At 34.8% G+C, this 24793-nt stretch overlaps 1 protein-coding gene across 1 annotated transcript in view; it reads right to left on the reverse strand.

Annotated features, from left to right (window-relative positions):
- CRIM1 (cysteine rich transmembrane BMP regulator 1) overlaps positions 1-24793 on the reverse strand; it is a 159449-nt gene that overhangs the window by 75178 nt on the left and 59478 nt on the right. Inside the window, exon 3 of the mRNA XM_065729300.1 lies at positions 3557-3799. Within this exon, the coding sequence (XP_065585372.1) occupies positions 3557-3799 (243 nt within the window). The remainder of the gene's footprint in view (positions 1-3556; positions 3800-24793) is intronic.

Genomic DNA, 24793 nt, shown 5'->3' on the forward strand with positions numbered 1-24793 from the left:
CCATTGCAGATGTCTCACTGACTTAATGACATTAACTTCACTGTCACATGTACTTCCCAATACAGCCCTGCTTTTACTTATTTTTCCTGATTAGTTCTAATTGCTTTCTTCCTCACCATCACTGCCAACTTATCATCCATTTCTCCAGCTCTGTCACAAAAGTATCTGAGATTTTTCCATTTATTTTCTTAAGTCTTTTTCCAAACTCATCTTCTAAGTCCTTTAAAAATCAAATTTAAGAAAGCATCTAAAAAACCCCAATCAACCAACACCATGTACTATTTCTGAAAGCAATAAAGAAGTAATATAACTATACTTTCTATTATCTATAAAAACTTGATTTTTCTGACCCTTGTCCTTCATGCAAGCCTGTAAAAATTCCAGTCATGATTTTCAGTGCTGAAGCTGTACCAGGGCGGGGCTCAACTTATTTCCCTATGCATCATCCAACACTACTTATTAAAATTAACTGCTGAGCTCAGACTTTCCATCAGGCCTTGACTACTCAGAAAGTTAAATTCTCTGAAGAAAGATGCCAACATCCAATTTACAATTGCATGTGTAAGTGAAGATTAGGTACCAGAAAAAAAGGTCATTTCAGTCAGAGTAATTTGCAGGCCATGAAGAGATGATAAGTAAATTAAAGTTCTTCTAGAAAAATGACAAATGGGCAACATTTTCAACAGAGGTTCTATCTAACACAGAAGACATTTTCCAAAGCTTTCCAATGATGTCAGAAACTGAGATGATGCTACTCATCTCACTGAATACAGAATTTAACAGTAAAGATATAAGAAATATCTTGGGGTAATTACAAAAGTAAATTATTTACCTTTTTTTATTCAAAATAAATATAGCTTCAGCAAGATCCATTTCAGATTAGATTTTAACTCTCTTTAAAGAAAAAAAACTTGTTTTTAAAAAAGTCATTAATCAACGATGTTTTAGCTTTCTTAGCAAGTAAGATACATACTATCACAATCTTTTCATGGGTAATTTTTAATTTTCGTGTTAACACATTACGCAGACCTACTTAAGACCATTCACCAAGAAATGAATTAAAAGAAAATTCTTAAGAAAACAAAACAAAACAAAACCACCCTGATATTAGTGAATACTGTACAGGAACCATAACTTCTAACTTAAAACTGAATTCCATGCTCTATTCAGTGAATTCATTACTCAAAGTCTAGTTATACACAGTGGGTAGAAATAAAGTACCGTTTTTCACAGTATTCTTTCAGAAAAAACATCCACCATACACTTAATCAAAAACATAAAGCAATGGCTGATGGATCAGGCTCAAAGTATCACAGTAAGTGGGGTTACATCAGTCTGGTGTACTACTTAAAACCAAAGTGATTAACATAAAGCTTGTCATTTTGTTCTGAATTGCAAATTTGAAAAAAATTAAAAATGAGGAAATATGAAAAAAATGTTTCAATATTCAGATTTTCTTCACATAGAAAGTACAAATTTTGTTGTCTGTAAAAGTGCTGTTCACAATGCTTGAAAACAAGGCTCCTCTGAACACTGAGGAACAGTTCAGATTTGTAAAGATTTGTCATTAAAAAAAACAACAAAGTCTTCTGTGGTAAGGAATTTGTAGAATACTAACACTTGTCAACATTAACCTACACCTTCCTTTGTTTTTTTTTTTAATCTCATGTTGACCGCCTTCCACAGTCTTCCCACTACAACAAATAACCAACAGAACAAACATCAAGGTTAAAAAAAAAAAAGAGGAAAAAAAACCAAATAAAACATACACAAATAAAATCCCAACTACTATAGCTGCTGAAGTCTAGCTTGACAAAAATTAGGCTACGTATTGACTGATAAACACATCTGTAACAGTACTCCTTTCCTTTCTTTTTTCCTAAAACCAAGATGCTATGAATAAGTAGATGCTCCACTTGGTAGTTTAATCGTTTTATCTTTCATCAACCATATTTGCCTGGATATACAGGAGTACTCACTTCATGAGTCTCACACCAGCACTTCAATTCCTGCTGTCTTTAAATCCTAGCTTCACTATTTCACGTACCCAAGCCAATGCAAACTCCTATTACTCTTCTCTTTCACTTCTCCTTGATCCTTGTTGCCTTTTCTAGTCTCTTACCATACACATTACAAATTACTCAACTCTGGGAGATGATGAAAATGTGTTTCTTTGGTAGCCAAAGTCTCAGACTTTCTGTTCTTTGTTAGCCCCTTAATTCCAAATCACCATTGCAAAGCTCTATTCCTCCCTTAAATTCCGTTAGTCTCCTTCCAGAGTCTTTTCATAGACTCTACTCTTCTAACCTCCCAATATGCATCTCCCTTCAATATGAAATGCAGAGCACTTCAGAAAACCAACGTATAGCCACATAAACTCACAACATGAATAAATTACCACATAATCCTATGATTGCAGTTTTTTTAGTCATCCTACAGAAAGATCTCGGGGTCACAGCATTTTATAAGTAAACCTCAAGAGTTCACTCTTAATCAGCATTTTGTATGAACTGCCAGAAGTAATTACTGTGCAATTGCACAATAAATACTATTGTATTTAGTGTTGACAAAGACTTGCTCAAAGTAGCATCTCTGCATCGGAATATCACATTTTAAGGAAAGGTGAGTAAACTCAGGAACAACATAGCACTATGTACAAGGAAAAATACACCATAATAAATATCTACTGGCTAATTCTTGATGAAAGACAACTGAGGTAGACAGAATGTTCTAGAGCACATATTACTTTAAGATTTGTTTGAAACCCGTTCAAGACAGAATGAAAACATTTACTTAAATTTATACATAGGTAGATTTGCACTGGACATTAGGAAAAACACAGGCAGAAGCATGAGAGACAAAGATTGTACAACATTTTGTGGAGTACTTTAAGAAAAGGCATAACTTAGCATACTCAAACCTCTTTACATATGAGATTTTGGATGATACTATTTTGTATGCCTGCTTTCATTTTCTATTTTTATTACTCATTTTTACCAAAGCCTGGATCAAAAAGAAAAGTGAATTACATCTTCCACTTCACCAAGGATAATAAATCACAATAAAGGGCTGTTTGTGTTCCCATGCGATGGAAAACGAGTAGACACTGCAAACGCTATGAAGTCTTTGACTAAGCTCTTCTGCAATCCTCTTGCTCTATAATTTTTAAAGGACATCAACTTGTAACTTAGATAAATCTTAAGCACTGAATTAAGATTTCTGTTTTACACACAACATATCCCCATGGTGAAAAAAACCTTCATGTAACAAAATCACAATAAAATATGTCACTCTCACTAGTATCGTGTGTTGAAATACAGCATTCTCACTAAAGATTACTTCTCCCTTGCTGCTCAGTTTAAATATAATGCCTCAAGAAAAAGAGAAAGAAAATTTTATTACTATTTTTTAAGTGGATGTTGCCCAAAAATATAATCTAAATTTTCTAGATTATTCAGATACTATAAAGAATTTATCAGATTCAATTATATAAACTGTGCTTGTTAGATAGATTAAATGGAAAACTGAAAAAAAAAAAGATTATGTCCATTTTTACCTGGTTTACATTCATAGAGATCACAGCATTCCCCTGGCTTTCCTGATGCCTTAGAAACCAATATATTCAAATAGCCAGGCTGGCAAACCTTCCTCAAGCAGCCTGCAGGGTTACACACACAACGGCTTGGGAGAGGACAGCATTCCCCAGGAGGAGCATAACCTTCAATCAAGATGGAATCTTCTGGACAGCGAGGAGAAAACTGGACCTCACAGCGGGCCTTGGAGCAATCAGGTTTCTCTTCTGAAAAGGAGAGAAAAATCAGCATGCCACATACATCAGTAAAACACTATTCTGAAGCTGTAAAGATGAGCTCAGATAAAGCTCCCTTTATTCTTACTCCCCCAAGACAATAGTAAGAAGGAAAACTGCTGCCTCTAAATTTATTAGCAAAAAAATGATGGATTATGCTTAAGAATATCTTGGTATTTGCAAGATGGCAAGTACATTATAAAATGTCAACCTAATATATATATATATATATAATTTGTGCCATCTGCATGACTGCTGAACGCATGCCTCAGAAACAACAGTGAAATGACACATTTGGCCATGTCATTAGGAACCAACTTGTCATACCATGCACAGCCCCCAGTGCTCACATCTACATCATTAATTTTCATTAGACTTTGCATTATGACTAATTGGTGTTAGCTGACCTAAAGTGAGATTCCACACACTCAAAAAGCTGTGTCACAGCTTTGGGAAGCCCATACATTAGCAGATATTCCCTGTAAATATTCTCAGAGCTTATATTCAAATTGCTATTCCTATGACTACTGTAGCTTGAATATCAGAAGAGACTAAAAGGAAAAAATGAAGCACTTGCTGCTGACACATAATAATAAAAGAAGGAATACTGAAGAACAAGTTCATAAAAATAAATAAATAAATTAGTTGTGAATAGTGACAAACTAGACAACACCAACATAGACAAAGCAACAACGAAGACAGAAGAAGATTCTTGGAAATTTAGGTAACAGTCTTCCAAAACTTGAAATCAAGACTCTTCATAATCAAAAACAAAATCCCAATTAAATTAGATGTGTTGTATCCTTCAATTTCCTTAGCTACACTAGGGAAAACCAGATCATTCTTGTGACTGATTTCTCCATAATTCATATAAAAAAACTTTTTCATATCCAAGAGGTTTCCACTTTGCTTAACACATCTGTGTACTGTTAGATAATAACTGGATACCAGACACTCAAAAAGACAGCATTTTTAGGACAAGGTAAAATAGTAACCAGTCATACAGATCAATAACTTAAATGTGACACTAAATAATGCCATAATTATTTTCTTATAGTTAAAAGAAAAAAACCACTATTTCCATCTATTTTAGAAAGTAGCGTTCTCTAAGTAAAATTTGTACAGGTATATATTATACCTCTAATCACAGAATCACAGAATGGTTTGGGTTGGAAGGAACCATAAAGCCCACCCACTCCTAAGAACTATGACAAGTATATATGAAACGCTTACTGTTTCACAGTTACTATTAACTTCAGAAGTATTTTTCCTGTTACTGTTCTTAATATAGTTAACAGTAAAAGAATACGATGTGACTCTTTAAACTGCTACTATTTAATATGACTTGCATCATTTTAAGAGGAAATGGTCTAAACACAAACAGCCACCATTCAAATATCTGTTTGTACTTTAGTAGCCGGTAACTTAGTAGTTAATTTCTGTTTTTAATCTAGTGTCAACTATTTCTTTTGTTCATCATCCCACACTCAAAAACAAAACAATAAACAGAAAAACAAAACAACCCCAAGTCCCTTCCTACTGCTACTCATAAATATCCTGCTTCCAAATCATATTCTCAACCTGTATACATGGTAAAAGATTACCACTCCAATATACAAATGAAACCGAGCCAAAGGACTATCAAGTAGAATCACTCAAGCTGTATCAGGCACCAGATAAATTTCACTGTGGTTCTCTAACTCCAGGCACATTAACATCTAGGGCAATAAGAGCCTCTTTTTGCAGACCAGGGCATGATTCAGTCATTCATTTGAACATGTTTTCCCTTTTTGGGAAGGAACAAGAGGCCAAAATAATATGCAATTGGCAATATTTAAATTATTCTCTTGTAGAGTATCTTTTTCACACTTCTGGAACGAATCTTAGCTAAGACACGAAACTTCACATTTCACACATTATCATTTCTATATTTTAGTGAAAACTTTGTAATCAGTTAGCACCTTGCTTGTGTAACTGTCATAACCATGGCACTCATGGCATTAATAAATGGTCACAGCTCTATTTTTTATTACATTTCAGAAAAAGCCTTTGAGGGCTCCTCATTTCAATTTTAAAGCTTCAATAGAAAAAATAACTGAAAAAAGGTTTGAAGTTTTTATTATCTCAACAACTCACAGATTAATAAGTACATGCATCATTTTTATTTTACAGGGGTTAAGTTTTCTGTATGATATAGATTCCTGAAACTCATTGTCCTTAATTAACTTACTAGCTTAACATTTCAATGCTTGATCTAAGGAGGTGTCAAAGTAATATTTGTTACCTATTTTCTGAACAAATTCAAATACAGCCATAAATGTCACTGCTTTAACAGGATTCCTAGTTTAATCCTATTACATACAGCTGGCTTAAGATTTCATCAAACAAAAGGAACTGCTTGTTTAAAAATTATTCTCCTTTACTAACAAAAGCTTCCAGCTCTTACGAAGGAAACATATAAAAATCTATTTGTCAGAGCAGAAAAAATAGAAAATAACAAATTATGTCAAAAGGTTAAAAATGACATTTCACAGAAAATAAATGCAAAGTACTTCACCAGAAATATGTTTTGCTACATTATCCCTTTTCTACACAACAGGCACTACAAAAAAAAAGTGGCTTCTTAACAGACCACAACAGAAACCTGCTGCTTCTCTGTGACACACATACATGTACTGTGATGCTCTGGTCTATCTTCCAGAAGTTGTCTATTACACAAGTCAGGATCTTTCTAACCAACATCTTCAAAAACAAAGTATCAGTTTTAAGGCTCTGTTTTTTCACTCAACTATTTTCTGATTTATTTTATTTTTTTAATAAATAGAATGTACCTAACTGTTACAAATTTTCCCATCCCTTTGTGTGCTCAGGAACAGGAGAATTTCATTTTTCAAAGTAGTCTATTGAACCTAAAAAATTCTGATTTTCAAGAAATGGGAGAATTATATGTATATGACTCTCTATGAAATAAATCAGAGCAGCAAATACGTAAGCATTCCCAGATAAAGAAACAGCCTGACACACAAATCATGTGGCAAAAAGGTATGCATCACATCCTCCTAATCTATAATAGAGACTTTCTTACAAGATCTATTTCATAACCTAACTACACTGAGGAAGAAATCTTAAAGCAGATGTCACGTTTATAATTAAGAGTTTGTACTTGAGACACTTTAACACTAATTAAAATGAATTCTTATAAAACATTGTTCAACCTCCACCCTTGAAGCAGCTGACATGTCTCCTTTAATAAGTTGATTGCTTTAGTAAGAGCTCATAGAACTCACAAATTAATTTAATGAAATGAAGTTCTGTATGCTGTTTGCTCTTCACAGAATCAAACAGTTAATGGAAAAAGCATACACAGCTTAATCACATTTCAATCTCTCTTTTAAAAAAAAGGGAAAGCATTAAAAAGGAGAGCATTTAGTTACTTGTCAAGGATGCATCCATCAAACTTCTCACAAATTATATCTGAACAGATAATCTACAGTCCAGTTTAAAAAAATAAAATAATCATTCTCTGAGAGTGTTGCTTTTACTTCCAAGAAAGCAGCATTTCAAATGACTGCACAAAGGAAAGACACCATTGGTTTGCTGATGAGCCCTCTCTGTGGGATATGTTCTCTTTATAGTCTTTCATCAAACACTGCTGGAGCTAGAAGCATCCTGTAACACCGCAATCTCACCAGTCTGAGCCAACAAAGAATCTCTACAGAGATAAAGGAAGAGTCTGGATCAATCAAGCTCAAAGTTACACAAACTATCTATTCAGAGGCAGCCAATCTACTCAAGAAATTTGGAAATAATCTGGAAAGATAACATTTTTAACAAAATGAATGCAATCAGAAAAAAATGACATTTTGATGAAGTCAAAGTGAGAATTCTACCCTTGGAAACAAACAAACACCCAAAAAGGCCCCTGTTAAGACCATTTAATAATAATAAAAAAATCACTACAGTTAGCAGTCACAATGCTATTTTTTGGTATAAATTATTTCATGTTTCAAGAAAAACTTCACTTTCTGCAGGTCTGAAGACTTAGGTTTACAATTAGCCTGCAGAAAGAACCTGCCATTACTAAGTATATGACAAAGGACAATTTACAAAGATCAATAATAACTGAACCATCAAAGTAACAACATGCTGTGTGCTTTAATATTAAAAGAGGGAGCATACATTTAAAATGTCAGAAATTCTCAGCTCAGCAATGGTTTTCCTTTTTATCCAATTTTCATTTCAAAAACACAGAGAAGGAGCATCTCAGTAGTCAAGGCACAGTAACATTCAAGATAACCTTTCAGTGCAACCATAGTATACTTGCTGTAAAGTGCATGACAGCAAGCAGAGCAACCTTCAAAAGGATAGAATAGAAAGAAAGAAAGATGTAGCTATTTATTTATTTATCTCTAAATTTATGAAGAGTCAGTTGGAAAGTGATAACTGTAAAGCTTGAACTAGAAACCCACCTTTCATAGTTTCTTTACTTGAAAAGCACTTTATATGACCTTTAATATGACGTTTCACATGACCTCACAAAGTTATTACAGGGAAATGCAAATATAATGGTAAGTTCCTGAAGCTTTTATTTTATACCAGTACTTTCTCAGGCAGAAGGTAACATTTTACCCTCCTGAAAGGGTCATACAACATGGGATATTCAGACTGGCCACTAGTTAGCAGTGTTTTATTAATACTGTCATTGAATATAGAAAATCCAGATCTCAGGACTTTTGTTTCTTTGTTTTGTCAAGTACAACAGCTGAAACAACTCCCACTGAACAAACACACATTACATATATGAGCTCCCATACAACTCATCTTGGCCAGCACCAATGTGTGGGAATCAAAATGGTTCCTGAAGAATTAAAAACAGCTTTCACCTCTGTATCAAATTCTTTTCCTTCATTATATTTGCATGCTCTACTCTGACACGCAGAGGAAGTATATGCCAAATTTAGTTAATGAGAAAAGCAGAGCAGTGAAAGCATTGGTTAGCACAGTGAAAGGTACAACGTAGTGTGGGAGAAAGTGAGAAGAAAAGTCACCGCAGGGGCGGGAAGCTATTCTCCTCATTTTACAGGTGAAGTGAAACAGATCTGTGCTTTTCTGGAAGTCTTTTGAGGGAGTGATTTTTATCATATTGTCAAAAATTTATGTGACCACAGATGCCTTTCCTCAGTCACCATAGAAACAGGGACAGAGTGTTTTAATAGGAGTAGAAGGTTAAAGAGAGCGTTAGGAGATTCAGGTCCTAATGCTTCTATGGAGACACTTAACCTGTTCTACAGCTGCCCTTTTAAAAACAAGTTTTTAGTGTGTATACATATACATAGATACATTTAGTTATAGAGAGAATAAAACTTATTTTTTCAAAACCAGTTGTGAAATAGCCTAGCTTCATGTCTGAGGATTTCATTTTTCAAGGAAGTTCAAGCCAGACTGTAGCTCATTATGATGAACACTATACAAAACTAAGCAAAGCTATCAAATCACATCAGTGTACATGATTTGATGACAAATGCTGTCCAGTTTTGCTTTTTTGTTTATTTGTAAATTGATTTTGTGAAATCTAGGCTAAAATACAGCCACTTTTTACTGTACACTCTTACAGCCTGCACTGAAATACACTGCAAACAATAGGCACACTGTACTGCTATACAGTGGCAGGAAGGAAATATTAAAAGGATTAGAGATAAACAAGAAAAATGATTACCCAGCTGAAGCAGTCAGACAGACAGGGATCGATATCGGAATGCAAAATACCCAAAAGGATTTTCAAGAATCAAAAGAACAGTTATAGTAGATTAAAAAATGAGATTATCTTACACACACAGTATGCACAGTCCTGTATACGGATGAACTGCTACAAATAAAAAAAAGCAGCTAGAGTCTGACCTTTTACCTAAAACTGAACTTTATTTGAAATCCATTCTGTTTTGTAAATGTTATTCGCTATCATTCTGAAATGCTGGATTTTACATACCACACGATAGAACAATCTGTCTGACCCACATTATACACTAATCTTCTCATGATTTAACAACAACAATCTGCATTTAACACGGGTTTGAAAACACAGAATATAGAAGACAAGAATATCACAGACAAGTTTAAGTAAATATGCAAAGAGCATTTTGCAAAGACGTATGTTGATATTTTCTATGTATTTACCAAAGATGTTTCATTTCAAGGACCAAATGCCCACGATCATGGGTTATGCCACTCAAGATGATCAAGTACGATAATAATTTCATTTGAGCAGCAAAGTTACTAGGGAGAATAAAAAATCATTAAGGACTCAATTTCTTTATTTTTTCTCTTCAAATACTGAAAAAAGGTGGTTACTTAAACACACACCAGAATGGCAGTCACGTCTTAACCTAAGATGCCCTCAATGGAGATTTATCAGATGTTCTTGCACCTGAATGCAATTGCAAGTTCAATTAAAACCAACCTTGTTTGAGGCAGAAATTGCACTTGAGTTCAAACCTCCCAGTTCAAAGCATTTCTCTGCTAGGCTTAGAAACTGTCCTATTTGGTTCTTCAAGTTAGTTCCCCTGCAACTCCATTTCATTTAAATGTCTTTTACATTAAATGTCTCTTACATATAAATATTTCTAAATATAAATTAACAGCTTTACACCAACAAGGATCAATACAGATCTACTGTGGGTAACATTAGCTGTTTAGGAAAACTGCACAAGCAATACATAAATATAAGGAAATGAGTTCAGCAGGCTGCACGCCAGGTAGGGACGTACGCAACACCAGGGAAATCATAGAACGCCCTGAGATGAAAAGGACCTCAAAGATCATCTAGTTTCAACCTCCCTGCCATGGGCAGGGTCGCCAACCACTAGACCAGGCTGCCCAGAGCCACATCCAGCCTTGCCTTGAATGCCTCCAGGGATAGGGCTTCCACAACCTCTCTGCACAACCTGTTCCAGGGCATCACCACCCTCTGAGTGAAAAACTTCCTCCTCATATCTAACCTAAATCTCCCCTGTCTTAGTTTAAAACCATTCCCCCTTTGTTCTATCACTATCAACCCATATAAACAGTCATTCCTCCTCCTGTTTATGTGCTCCCTTTAAGTACTGGAAGGTCTGCCGGGAGCCTTCCCTTCCCCAAGCTAAACAAGCCCAGGTCCCTCAACCTTTCTTCACAGGAGAGGTGCTTCAGCCCTCTGATCATTTTAGTGGTTCTCCTCTGGACCTATGCCAAGAGCTTTTCATCCTTCTTGTGCTGAGTGCCCCAGGGCTGGAAGCAGTACTCCAGATGGGGCCTCACAAGAGCTAAGTGGAGGGGGACAATCACCTCCTCCCTGCTGGCCACCTCTTTTTTAATGAAGCCTGTGGATATGATCCATGCTACCAACAACCATGCTGCTGTTAATGAATTCAAAGCTTTGAACTTCAATATTTAAAATACTTTAGGAGGCAGATGGAGAAATGAGGACACTGATACCTGGAGTCAGATTTATAGAAATGAAGAGTTTGCACAATGATGTGGTCATGCACCTATGATTTTCAGATTCATCAAGATACTCAGCATACACTGAACAACTGTATTATAACTGTTTAAAAAATAAAGAAAAGAAAAGAAGAGGAAAGAAGAACGTTCAATTCCATCATGATACATTATATGTATATACATGGTATATTATATTTTCTTTATAAAAGAGAACCTATTATTCTGGATGAATGATACTATTACTGGTCAAGCTATTTAGTTGTGAATCTACTGAAATTTCAAAACAAAGTATGTTAACAGCAGTGAGGTGGTCTCAACTACAGAGCCAGTGCTTTAAAGAACGCCAAAAAACCTTTTGAAAGTGAATTAAAAATGAAGACAATTTGCTTGCAATCAGTATAAACTGCATATGCCTCAATGACTTGCAAAAATGTAAGCTAGGAGTAAGCTTACCTATAAGCGACTAATAAAGCAGTAATTATTCCTTATTGCAATGATAAAAGCAGTTGAAAACCATTCATAACTCTGTTTGAGTACCAAACTGATGACAAAGCAGAAATATTTGGAATAGCTCTGTTTAGTACAGCTTTAGAAAAATATAAACAAGTTGACATATGAAGAAGTAATCACAAGAAATGACACTTAATAAAACTCTATTTAAGATTATTTCAGTGAATAAGAAGATGGTGGATATTCCACACCAATCATTTTTCTTCCAATATGATGTCTTTAAAGAAACTACCACATATACTTAAGATGTAGAAAGCACAAATACGCAGTGTAGAGGAAGATTCAACTGTAAGAGAAGTTAAAGCATTCTGGTTATTATTTCAGGGGCAATTTTCAATTGTAAAAAAAAAATCAATGTAAAAACATGGAATATATGAAATATTATATCCTATGGATGTAGACTTCCTTGAACACAAAGAATATGTGCACTAGGAAACATAGTGTTAAGCACTTAAATGTCACGAAATGGGTTTTGCTACAGGCAAAAATACAGGGCATTACTTTGAGAGTGACCCGCATAATTTCCGTGGTCTTTATTCCTCACATAGTCAATAAACAGATGCCTACAAAAGGCTGTTCAAATACGTAAATAAAGTGCTCAAAATAGACAGTACAATTGGAGCACAACTTAAGTGTCCACCATATATTAAATGCTACCAGGTATCCCCACCCTATTGCAGCATCTCTTATTTTGCCTCAAAGCAGAAACATCACACAGAAAATTAAACTTCAAAACTACAGAAAAGCACAAAGTTTGAGCTTACACAGCACTGAGCTTCTGTTAGCACTAACACAACAATTTTGCTGACTACAGTAGTCAGTAAACTTGGACCCCTGTATTTAAAGCTGGATGAATGCCACTCTCTTTTATTACAAACAAAAGACAGCAAGTCTGGAAAAGGTCCAACAATCCTAAATCAAAAACATAAAAATAATCTCTCATCTTTAGTGTATTGTTGACTGCAATGCTCTTTCATTAGAATCAATTTCTGATCTCATTTAAACATACAGTTGGGTATAAACTAGATAGAAAGATCTCTTCCAAGAGTAGCCTAAAGGGAAATGATTTAGAAGACTGAAAGTACGGAAAACAGTTTTTCCTATATGCACCTTTTTATTTAGCAGAACCACAAAACTAGGAGAGTATCACAAATTACCTTGCTCAGAGATTTGTTCTGCTTCTTCACACTGTGCTCTCCTTATTCTATCCTCTTAACTGGTTTATCAATTTATTGTTTATGTCTTCTTGAAAGCAAACACCAGAATTATTTACATCAAATCTTTTCTAACCTGTTGTTTTAGTTACTATATATTTTCCATATTTGGTTATATATATATTTGGTTATATTTCCATATTAAGCTACCTTAATACAAAATAGTGTTTTCTTTCAAGCATCTAAGAGAAGAATATCTGCGGCATGTTGCATAACAACTTCCATGATGCAACTAGAAAAACTGAGAATTCAGATGCATAAGTGTTTGATTAACACATTTTCATTGGATTTGAGCACTGAATGTAGTACTTACACAACACTAAAAAGCACATGACACACCTTTATGAAACACAGTGCACAGTGAGGATGGTCATTGCCAGGAAACTGTAAATATGGTTGCACTTCACAAGTGAAGTGAACAAGTTAATATGATTTCTAGCAAGGCTCTCATGTTTTTCTTGCAAAGGTTTCAGATTCATATCCAAAGCCATTTTTAGACCAAACTCTGTGTGATGCATGGCTTAGGAGCTGCACACAATCCATGTACATTACTTCTAAACATAAATCTGCAGTGATAAGAGTCAAGTCGTATCTGAAAGTACCTGGGAAAGTAGGATTTTCTGTTGAATTTAAGAATTACTATCAAATCAGTTAAGTGTATTATGTGGTCACAATATGCGATGCTAGTATCTCCAAAAGAGGAGAGAGCAACCAATTATATATTTGCAGAACTAACAGGCTCCTTGTAGAACCTGAAAAAAACTCTACAAGAAGGAAGATGACAAAAAAAAGTTTTGAATGATACCCACTGAGAGCCCTGAGGAAGGGACCACCTTTGTCAACTCTTATGTCACAATGATAGGGATTTTATTTGATAATCATGCTCTGGGAGGCAATGCAAACAGGAAGGCCAGAATTTCAGTTGATAGTTGTGAAAAAAATCATTCTATTATGCAAGAATAGACTAATGGGAGATGGAGAAAAAATTGGTTACTAGCAAACACTAAGAAATTATAACACAAATTATAATTCATACAACTTAGACATTTTGCTTATCACATAACCAGACCCAATGTATTTTAAGAAATCCAAGAGGTTAAGAAAATATTCCTTCCTACAGGCCAAGGTGACAACTGGTATTGCAGGAGTTGGCAAAGCCAGAGCAGTACTAATCAGAAAAGACTGCTGACTTCAAACAAAGCAAGACCAACCACACATTTCTTTCTTGAATACCATAGACTGTGATGCACGTTTTTCAAAGCAGTTATACTCCTTTAATTAATAATACTTGCATTGTTTTTCCTGCTTGTCTAGATAAAGACATCTAAGAGAATAAAATCTAGTATTGTTCCATGATGAAGTATCTAACATGTTAAAGATTCCTCCTCCACTGTACAGTTCATTTAACAGCAGTCCTCATTGCTTTACAATAAACCAACAGCCACTAAAGTAAAGCAAGAAGAATGAAAAATATTTATGTATTCAGTTGTTGCTAACTGGCTATACAGATTTAATCACTCCTATGTAAATTTGCTTTCTACAATGGAAAAACCTAAACAACCATACAAACTAATTCAAAATGTTGTAAGACATCAAAAATAATTAAGAAAGCTATCAAAATTTCAACTTTATCATGTAATTGAAGACATTCCAGAAAAGTTCTTAAGAAGTTTTAGATTAGTGCTCTAATTCTCATTTGAACATCTCTTTTAGGGAACTTTTATTGAACTATGGAAATATCAGTTTAATTTCTACCAAAACACTTTTGTCAACATGTATTTTGCCTTACTCATCTGACAATTATACCTTAAGTCTTTTTAAAGCCCTGAAGGAATGGAATGAGTGTGCAGAAACTAACAGATACTTTGTAAAAGTGGTGTTAACTGAACAAACAATCAAAACAAAACCAACAACCTCTTCCCTCTCCCCACAAAAATACACAAATCCTAAAATAATTTTTTGTAATTGTCATTAAAAATCCTTAGGTTTCAAGAGGCTTATCTGTTCCATTTCCTCCTAGCCAATCACAACCGATCAGCCTTAATATTCAGAAACAGATCTTTAGTTAAAGAAATCCTAGATGTTAATTGTTAATGAGGTGTGTTTGAAACAAGTCTTTTTGTTAGCTTAAAATGCACTCATTTTTTTCAATAAAATGAACAAGTTACATAACATACTATCTAGGTATTACTGCTAACAATAAAACAATTCTTCTCTAATCTTTCCAATCTATGCAGTGAATGCCTTTTCTCAACAAAGAATAAATACTTGCTTTCATCGAATTCTGGATCAAGACTTACATTGTTTATCAGAGAACTCTGCAGTATAATCACACAGGAAAGAGATTATTAAGTAATACTGATATTTCAGTAATGCTAAAATAGGACACAATAGGATACAACTCACACCTGTAAAACATGCCTCCAGAATCTCACCAATGTAAAAAGAAAGAATAATTGAAGTCAGGAAAAAGTTGGTTATTACACTGCATTTCTTACGCATAACCCATCCTTACTATTGCCTGATATTAATACTTCAAAGGAAACAAAGGGAAGGAAGCAGTTTATAAGTTTAATGTATGGGTACTGTTCCAAAGGTAATGTCTCCTATGTTATGTTGGCCCACGACATCAGACGCAGACGTTGGCAGTATGGCACCAGAGGGTGGACCTGCCCACCAATATTTCATTACATATTATTACTGTGTGACAAGTGGGAGCAGAGGGGCAGTCTGACAAAATGGTGTCTGACTCAGAAGCGTGAACGAAGTAAAGGAGAGGAATTGAATTCCTCCACAGGGAAAAAATGGCACCCACTGATACTTGCTGAACATTTATGGAGACCAAACACTGAGAGCGTGAGTGCTGTGTTTCATTGGTGATGGTGGCAGTGGGTCATTTCCACTAGCACAGATCTTTATGAGTGCAACATGCAGGCTCTTGTTCATTGCTGGTGAAAATGCACAGCAAATGGTGGTGACTGTTGAAAAGTATTGTTTTGTAGCTGAGGATTTGCTCTTTTCAAATAGTGTTAGCATGCTCTCTGTATCCACTGTAATTTCCTTAGAAATAAATAGAAGGCATTCCTTTCACTGTGACTTATGTATTGTTCACATACTTAAAATGTAGCACAGATCCTAACTATGCGTTATGCTTATCCCACCTAATGTGCCGTGAAATACATTTTTAAATATCAGAATATTCTTCCATTCCCTTATCACACTGTAGATCTCAAGATATTAGTCTAAAATTCCATTTAAGCACCAACCATTAAACCACAGGTAAACAAAACTGAGATGAAATTGAGAACAAAATGCAGAACCAAAACTAAAATCCACATTATTTTAGTCAATCTCATATTCTAGCCACAACTTTTATCACACTAAAAAACAAAACTTACACTGCATAGCAAAATGGGCAGTAGGACCATTAAATGATGTGCAAATGTGTTGTTTATGAAATACAGGATAATTCTCTTGGGAAGTAAATAATTCATCTAGCAAGATTTAAGATCAGATCTTCAGTTAACAAATTCTCTTAAATGTCTGACATAGTAATCAAAGACTTCAAGGTACTTACATGAATTTACATCATTTCATGTCTCACACATAACGATGAGGTAAACAAGAGTATAGACCACAAAAAAATTGGATCATAAAAATAAATAAATCTCCAACATGCAACAGGCAGCCTTGCCAAGAAACAGTGGATTGAAAGGATGCTCCAAACTGACAGAAAATTCACATGATCTGAGACAAAATTTTAGCACTGCATTAAACTGAACTGAATTTTTATTCTTAGTTTTGTGAACTCAGACAAGTTCTCTTGCTCCTTTTTCACTTCCAAATGTACCATTCTTTATATAAATACATTGCTTCATAAAGGCCTGAGGAGCACTGGTTCTACACGTGGTGTCATGCTTTGTACAGTATGATTGTTTTATTCAGTCAAAATCCCTAGATAGTACCAAAAAACCCAAACTTTTCAGGTATATATCTGAAAATACTATATATATATATACACACTAGATAATCCCAGAAAGACAGCATATTCAGGACAAAAAAGTACAAACTATGTTTTTCATCTGAAGATTTGCATAATTCATTCCTTGACTAGAACAAGCAGAACAGAATGCAATGTGAAGTACCATCAAATGAGTTTTTACATATCAGTCACTGGCAAGTAGCTACAGTTTTCCAGATAATACCAATGAAAGAGACTTCAATTTGCCAAGTTTTAGGTATCAAAATTCAGATTAAATCCAAGTATGATACATTCATTTTTCCTCAGAAACTCTAGTGTCCATGCTTAAGAAAGTCAGATAGCTTTAAAGAAGCATATTACACAGATTGGAATAAAACAAGAATGGAAGAAAGCACATTTTGGTTAATCTCCTTCAAACAAATTTTCAGAAGGAAGATGCTGTATGTGAGAATGTGTAAACAATCAAACCACATTTGGGCTCCAGTGCACTGATGTGAAGTCTATACTCTTCTGTGTATACTCCTGAGAGTAGGATATTCATACTCCTAAGTAGGATATTCATCACAAAGTAGTTAAGATAGATGAAAGAAAAATCAAGAGCTTTCATTCCAAACATTTCTACACCTGACGTTAACAGAGAAAATATCAGGCTTCTCTTGATACAGGTACACAGGAAAGTGTAACAGAATGGCAGAGCGATCAAGGCCATTGGCATGCATCACATACACTGTCTTGCATATATGGTGCCATGTAAACACAGAACAGAAATGTTTCCCTGCTCTCTGGCAATATAAGCAGATTCTTGCCGTTTACAGTGATTGTCCAGCTATTTCACAGGAACTCAGTAATACTTAGCACACTTTCTGCAGAAGGCAGAAATCTGACCACCTTCACAAAGAAGATCCTCTCATAAAATCTAAATGAAACTTCCTTTATTATAGCTGATGACCTTAACCCCAGTATTTCCATACAGTACATGTCCCAGACTCCTACTCAATCATTCTTGTATTTTAGAATCCAAGACAGAGAACTATCTTGCAGATGAAATTTCAGAACTGCTGCGAGAGGACAAATGTCTCCTTCCTGGCACTGCTGGCTGACCTGCTGGTACAACATACAAAGACACACTGCCGACTCATGTAAACTTGCTGTAATGCCAGCAATATATTGGATAAACCTCTTTACTGTTAAAGATAACATGAGAGTAGAAATTTCTATAGTCAGGAATATCTTGCTCCCAGTGTGGCTATTCCATTATTAAGAAAAAAAAAAATCTAAATTAGGTTCTCTGTTGCTCTCTATTTCATCATTGACTTCTGCAGTCCAGCAAGCCAAGTAGGAACTCTAAAGAAAAAAAAAAAAAAGAAAAAAAAGACTTCCTTTTTGGCCTTGATCTTTAAAACTGACAACTATAATAAGGGAAGCTCAAAAACATATTTTTTTAATCCCAAATTCAGTGTTCAGCCTCTCTCCTGCCCTCTCAGTTACATCTCCCAAAGCTGTTCAGATGTTCATCAGCAATATAGGCCTATGTACTATGCACTGTGTTGCATAAAACATAAAGTTTGTTTTTTTCTTTTGCCTTGTGGGGTACATGAGTGCCGGGGGGAGAATCTGCACTGAATAACAACTGAAGAGAAGCACTATTACTCTTACCCCCAAAAGCAAGACAATTCTGTCCCAAAATATTTAATATAGCCTTAAGTTATCCTAGAACCCTACTGGCAAGGAAGCTAGTCCTAAGAAGTTGATATATTCTCAGATTTCTTATCTCTTCCACCTCCAGGCAACTGGTGCAGCCCCTCTCCAAAAACATGTTCTTGCCCCAACAGGTCTGCAAAGACTAAAGCCTTGTTGATAGAGGTCAGTTGTGAGGCATATCCCATCATACTGAGCCTTGAAACAACAAGTTACATTATTCCAAGTAAACACCCCCACATTTACGAACAACTTTTGTTATATGATCTGAAACTTTTGTTTACACTGAGTCACAAGCTTACCACACACATTGTGCTGATACATCAAATCAAAATGAGCACCCACAATAAATCAACATATATATAACTATTTATATGTATAATTAAATATATGCATTATGCTTAACTCTGTACATGGCTAGCCTTGCCAGCAACTCAATGTAAGAGTTCAGTAAGAAATCATTTTTACTTCTACTATATACAGCTTGCTTTAAGACCTGGTTGCAATGAACACTGAAATACAACAAATACACCTGCACTCAGGCCAACTGACGGAGCTTTTTGTTTGCCCTGTAACACCAGACCTATTTGTGAACGCATATTGATTTTTCAGTAGTGATTACAGTTTGTTGCTACACTATGTAGCAGTGTGGTAATGATCAGATGAAAAATACAACGTTACACAGTGGCCAACAGCAAGTGGACAATAGATAAAACCCTCAGGTGGCTCAAACACTATAGTGAAAACACTTCAGTTCTTCAGAAACATAATTATGTTACAATTAAATAAAAAAGTGATGTTTTATTTTATTACTGGCAATTTTATAGTGTATCAAAGCTGTTTCATTCAAGTACTGTTTCTCATTCTCTGTATGTGTATACTTAGATACGAATAGAATTTAGATTTGCATACTGAACAAGACTAAATATGTAATGCACCTCACTCTTTCTTACCCTGAAGAACACTTGAACCTCATCTACCTATACTTTTCAAATTATAATTTATTTTAATACATATTAAAAAAGAAAAAAAATATATTTCTTGCACTTTACAAGAAATTTTACTAAGGAGATGCTGACAGCACACTAGAATCCTGTCTATTAGAAAGAAATACTTGGCACCTTAAGCAATACCTGAACAGCATTTTTCAAAAACTGATGCATGTGGAGTGAAGATTCTGCAACTATAGAAAGCTCTCTCCATTGTCATATTTACTAGAGCAATTCAACATCATAAGCAGTAATACCAAACAAAGGGATTTCTGAAGTGTTTTAAATTCCAGGGTAAAAAGTCAAAATGTCAACTCTAACAGGAATATGATCAAGTCTTAAACTAACCAAGCCAACTCAAAGCATGTGTGAAGGAAATGAACTAGCCATTGGCAAATGCTGAAAGTATATAAGAGTCTAGATTACCACTTCATCTTAACTTGAAACATTCATCAGACAATCAGTCAAACTTTTCAAGATTTCATTTTGATGAACATTTGTAAATGGTCTGCATTAATATCAGAACTGATTTTGCAAGGTAGTGTCATTCTGCTCAAAGTATATATGGGGTACAGCTTTACCCACCCAAAAGGTACACATTTTTAATATATTACCCTTCCCTGAATATTCTGAGATATTCAAAAAGGATTGGATTTTAGTTAATTAACATGTTTTTTGTATAAGAGGAAAGCTTCCCCTAATATTATTAGACCAGCTCTATCCACATTGCATTCTGAACATCAGCTTATACATTTCTAACTCTCACTACAACTGCCTACTAAATTATTAAATACATCATGGAATAAAATGTTTCTGAAAGTAGGAGGATCTTTTAAAATATTTACTTACTTATGGGTCTCTCTTTAAAGTAACTTTTTCTTGTAACCCATATAATTCAAAGATTGTTGAGCGGATGCTCTTAAAAAATCTGCATTTATTTTGAAAACAATACAATTTGAATAACTCAAAATTATATTTCAATAATAGGAAGGACATTCATTAGATTTACATATTATAAATGATTTCTAACAGTAATATCTTGCAAACTAGAGCAACGTAAGAATTTCTATCTGAACAAACATTGCACTGAGCCAAGACCAAGTTCACTGGATATTTGTTTATAAATATACAAAATTTGTCAATTATTTCAAGCTTGAATTTCAGAGAAGGAAAACGTAAAGATCCAGACCTTCCAGAATCTTCCTCTCCTCACCTCCCCTGCAGATGCCAGTCTCTTATCATCTGCTTACCATTAGCTTCCATTCTTCCTTTTTGAATTCTTGACAGTTTCCCACTTCTTCAATGATCTCACATTTATGCTCCTCATCCTATCCCTCTTCCACACATTTTTCCCGCTGCTACAGATTCCATTTCTGTTCTATTCTAATCTGTGTTATATTCCATTCAACAGAACTCTTTCTGCACATTGTCCAAGCATGAATGGAGCAAAAAGAGCATGGAATTCTGCCCTTGCTTTTCAATATCTGACAGCAGTGTAGAGTTTGGAAACTGCATTAAACCCTCCTTAGTCTTCACATGTCCAAAGCACATTGAATTCTCTGTGACCTAAAACAAGAACCTTTTTTCTTAAGAGTGTAAATGGTAAACTTTTTATATAAATCTCTGCTGAGCGTTTGTAAACAAGTTTTTCAAAGCTTTATAGCCTTGAAAACTATGAGCAGTGTCTCCACTTTGAAAGTCAATGTCATAGCAAAACCAAACGAGATAAATGATAAGGAAAGGATTTTGAGTATAAAGAATAGTGATTTCCTGGCAATTATCTGGAAGTAAAAAAAAAAACAACAAAAAAACATCAGCAAACTTAAATCTGGCCCACAGCACATTGTTGGCAGAGCTTTTCTGTGGTAATACTGCAGGTAGCTTTGAACATAAGCAATAATGTGTATTATATTTTGTATTTTATACGTAAAACATTACAAAACAACCAAACCAAACCAAACCAACCAACAATCAAAACAAAACAAAAAAACCAAGCCCCATACCAATTACAGTTAGAACTCACATCCTGCCCATTCAGCCTAACAGAGTATAATGCTAAGGGCACAAAAGAGAAGCACAACAGCAACTTTCTATCAGCAGTGCTCTTAACAGCCTTTGTATGCTACTGGACAAGCAGTAACGAACAATAGGAAGAAACACATCTAGTTGAACCTCTTAAAATGATATTTTATGTGATAAATTTGCCAATATTTAAAGGCACAAGATCAGAATTCATCATTAGCTGAAAGAATAACTGAAAATGTAAAAGCAGAAACTGAAGAGACAGCCTGTGATAATTAGTAGTTTTCAGAGATAGCACCATAACAGACTGTGCTATAAGTGACAAATTTGCACCTTAAAAATGATATAAAACAAGAATCTAACCTAGCTCCCGAACATGAAGGAATGATATACAGAATGTATATGCATTTTTGTTCCATTCAGTATGGCTATTCTGTGATTTGATCGCAGCAGTGCTTTAGTAGCCTAATCCATCCAACTGAGGCTTTAGTTGCCACTGTTACTCTCTTGATTTCATCAGTATCACACTATTGCTTCAGCAACAAGCTTCAACAGAAACAAGGCAGGCCTGCACTGGACATCTATTTTCCTCAAACTGAAACTTAATTAAGAAAAACTTATACTGAATTATACTCTGAAAGGCAATATATGATAGACCACAAGGCAACACACTGGGACAGCCTGACACTTAGCATTAGCCAACCCTTCCTCTAGGTTTTGCAAATGCCCCAGAAAGAATTCAGAAAAAAACTGGACAAGGAAAGATTGATGTGGTGATTCTCACAACTGAGAAAGATCTTGTTGAAGGACTTTGCCTCCAAACCATACCTTGGAGATCAGAATGTAAGGCTCATCACTTAATTTCAGAGGAATATATTTTTTTCCAAGGAAATGGAAACATTTCAAACTTTCATTAGGCATTAAAAATTAACTGTTTTCTCCATATTATGTTGCTCAGGGATTGGAGGCTTCAGTTCACTGTTAAACCAAGTTACCACCCTACCCCAGTTAATATTTATGCAATTTTATTTGTAGTAAAAAATTTTCAGTCACCGTAACAGCACCGCCTTCTCTATATGAAATGTTGTTCAACTTAAGAATCTGGAAAGAAAGAAAAGTTGACAATTCAAGTTCCTATAAGTACTCTTTTGAAGCCAAACATAAGAGCTTTAGAAACTGAGAAACAGACACTGTCAACAACTGAAAACAACGCACTAGACTTGTGTAGACAAAATGAATAAAGAGAAGGTTTTAGCTGTACCGAAGTATTAGAAAGAATAATTTGATATAGCTGAAATGCTGGAACTGTGCAGATGGAACAGTAAAACAGTAAAATCTATTTTTTACTTGTATCTATTAGTTAGGAGATCAAAGAAATTTTGATTATGAATATAAAGAGCAGAAGTAGACAACTAGGAGAGTTTGATACAAGATGAAATTGGATGAAATCATATTCCACGTAACTTCAGTGGAAAGAGTAAGGGTTGAGGCATGGTTTTTTGGTTTCTAAGATTCACATTCAGCTTTAAAAAACAAACAAACAAACAATAAAAGACAAAAACAACACACTTGTGTGCACACACAACTTTAAACACATCTAATATTCACAGGTAAAGCCAAAAGCACCAGTTCCCAACTTAAGGCCTAATGGAAAATTAAGTAGATATACATGCTCTAAGACAATCACTTGGAAAAGTATTTCCTATTTTCAAGCTGTAGACAAATATTAGAGACATACAAACAGTGTTTAATACTCGACAATTCAAAATGGGAGGATGTAAATAAATAGTTAAATCTTGTTTTGGTCCAAGTGTTACTGAGTAAAACTGTCAAGCCGTTTACACGAATGTGGGGTTGAGAGATTTGAAAAATGTCTATAGCTTTTAAAAAGCTTATTTAGTCCTTCACAGTCATACTACAGCAGCTTCGCTTCACAAATAGCTGTCTTCCTTAACATCACTCCACAACAAAGTTAAATTTTCACAGCTTAATATAAAACAAAAGTAATCATGATATTACTATTTTAAGACAGATAGACAAACTTCAGAAAAAAAAATCATAACCAAGTGCATTTTTTCTCATTGCAGAGCACACAGTTTTGCACGATATATTTCTGATCGCACTGAATAATGCATGAGTTTTGAGAAGACACACAGTTGCTCTCTTGAAATGAAACAGAAGTAAAGAACTACTTGTTTTCTCAAAGAATCTTAATAGCAGCAAGAAGACTACAAAAACAAATAAACTAAAATACCATAACAAAATACTACACTGTTTGTCCTGGAAAGACTTCCCTTTGACCCCTAAAACCAAGTAAATAGTATGTTCTACAGAGCCTTATGTTCCTGAACTTCCCATTATAAAAAACAATGGCTTTCAGGAAACTGATGCAGGTTATGATCCAGTGCTACATCAAATGGCAAAAATTTAGTCAGACAGCTATATTTGTACAGTTTGCTCACTAAAAAGACTGCTAAATTTGCCCTTGTAATATTTGTACATCTGCAGATACTGAAAATATTTATAATACACATTGGTGTTTTTTGGTGTATAATTGGTGGATTTTTGTCCTTTTTACTCTTGTTAATATTAGGTCACACATGAAGCATCACTGGAAACAAGCGCTGGAAAAGAAAGAGCTATCAGACCTTAAACTCAGAAAAACAACCAGTGTTCCCTTCAAATACATGCTTCTAGAGGAATCAAAGTTGTCCAGCCCCTCAATCGCATTCTAACAGTCTGCAGACTGTTAGAATCATCACAAACATGAACAAGAAAGCAGCATATATATTCAGACCAATGTGGAAAGTATTGTTGTGCTCAAAAGAAAAGGTGTTTGTTACAGGATTGTATCCAAAAATGTAGACAAGAACATCTCTGTCAAGGGAGATGATGTGTTGTTTTTTTTTGATGGTATCACTGAAGAAAGCTCTGAGTAAATGAACAAGGACAGACAGAAATTCTCTTTTTGTCTTAAGACAGATAGCTGCTCAGACACATAACAAATTTGTAAGGAGTTAAATTTGAATCACAGTGAGGAATGGCAAAACTGCAAAATATGGCAAATTTTAAGTATAACCCATATTTTCACATT

This window comes from Cyrtonyx montezumae, unplaced genomic scaffold, assembly GCF_038088225.1.
Source record: "Cyrtonyx montezumae isolate F1298 unplaced genomic scaffold, pur_monq_1.0 scaffold_0, whole genome shotgun sequence".
NCBI classification, from domain to species: Eukaryota; Metazoa; Chordata; class Aves; order Galliformes; family Odontophoridae; genus Cyrtonyx; species Cyrtonyx montezumae.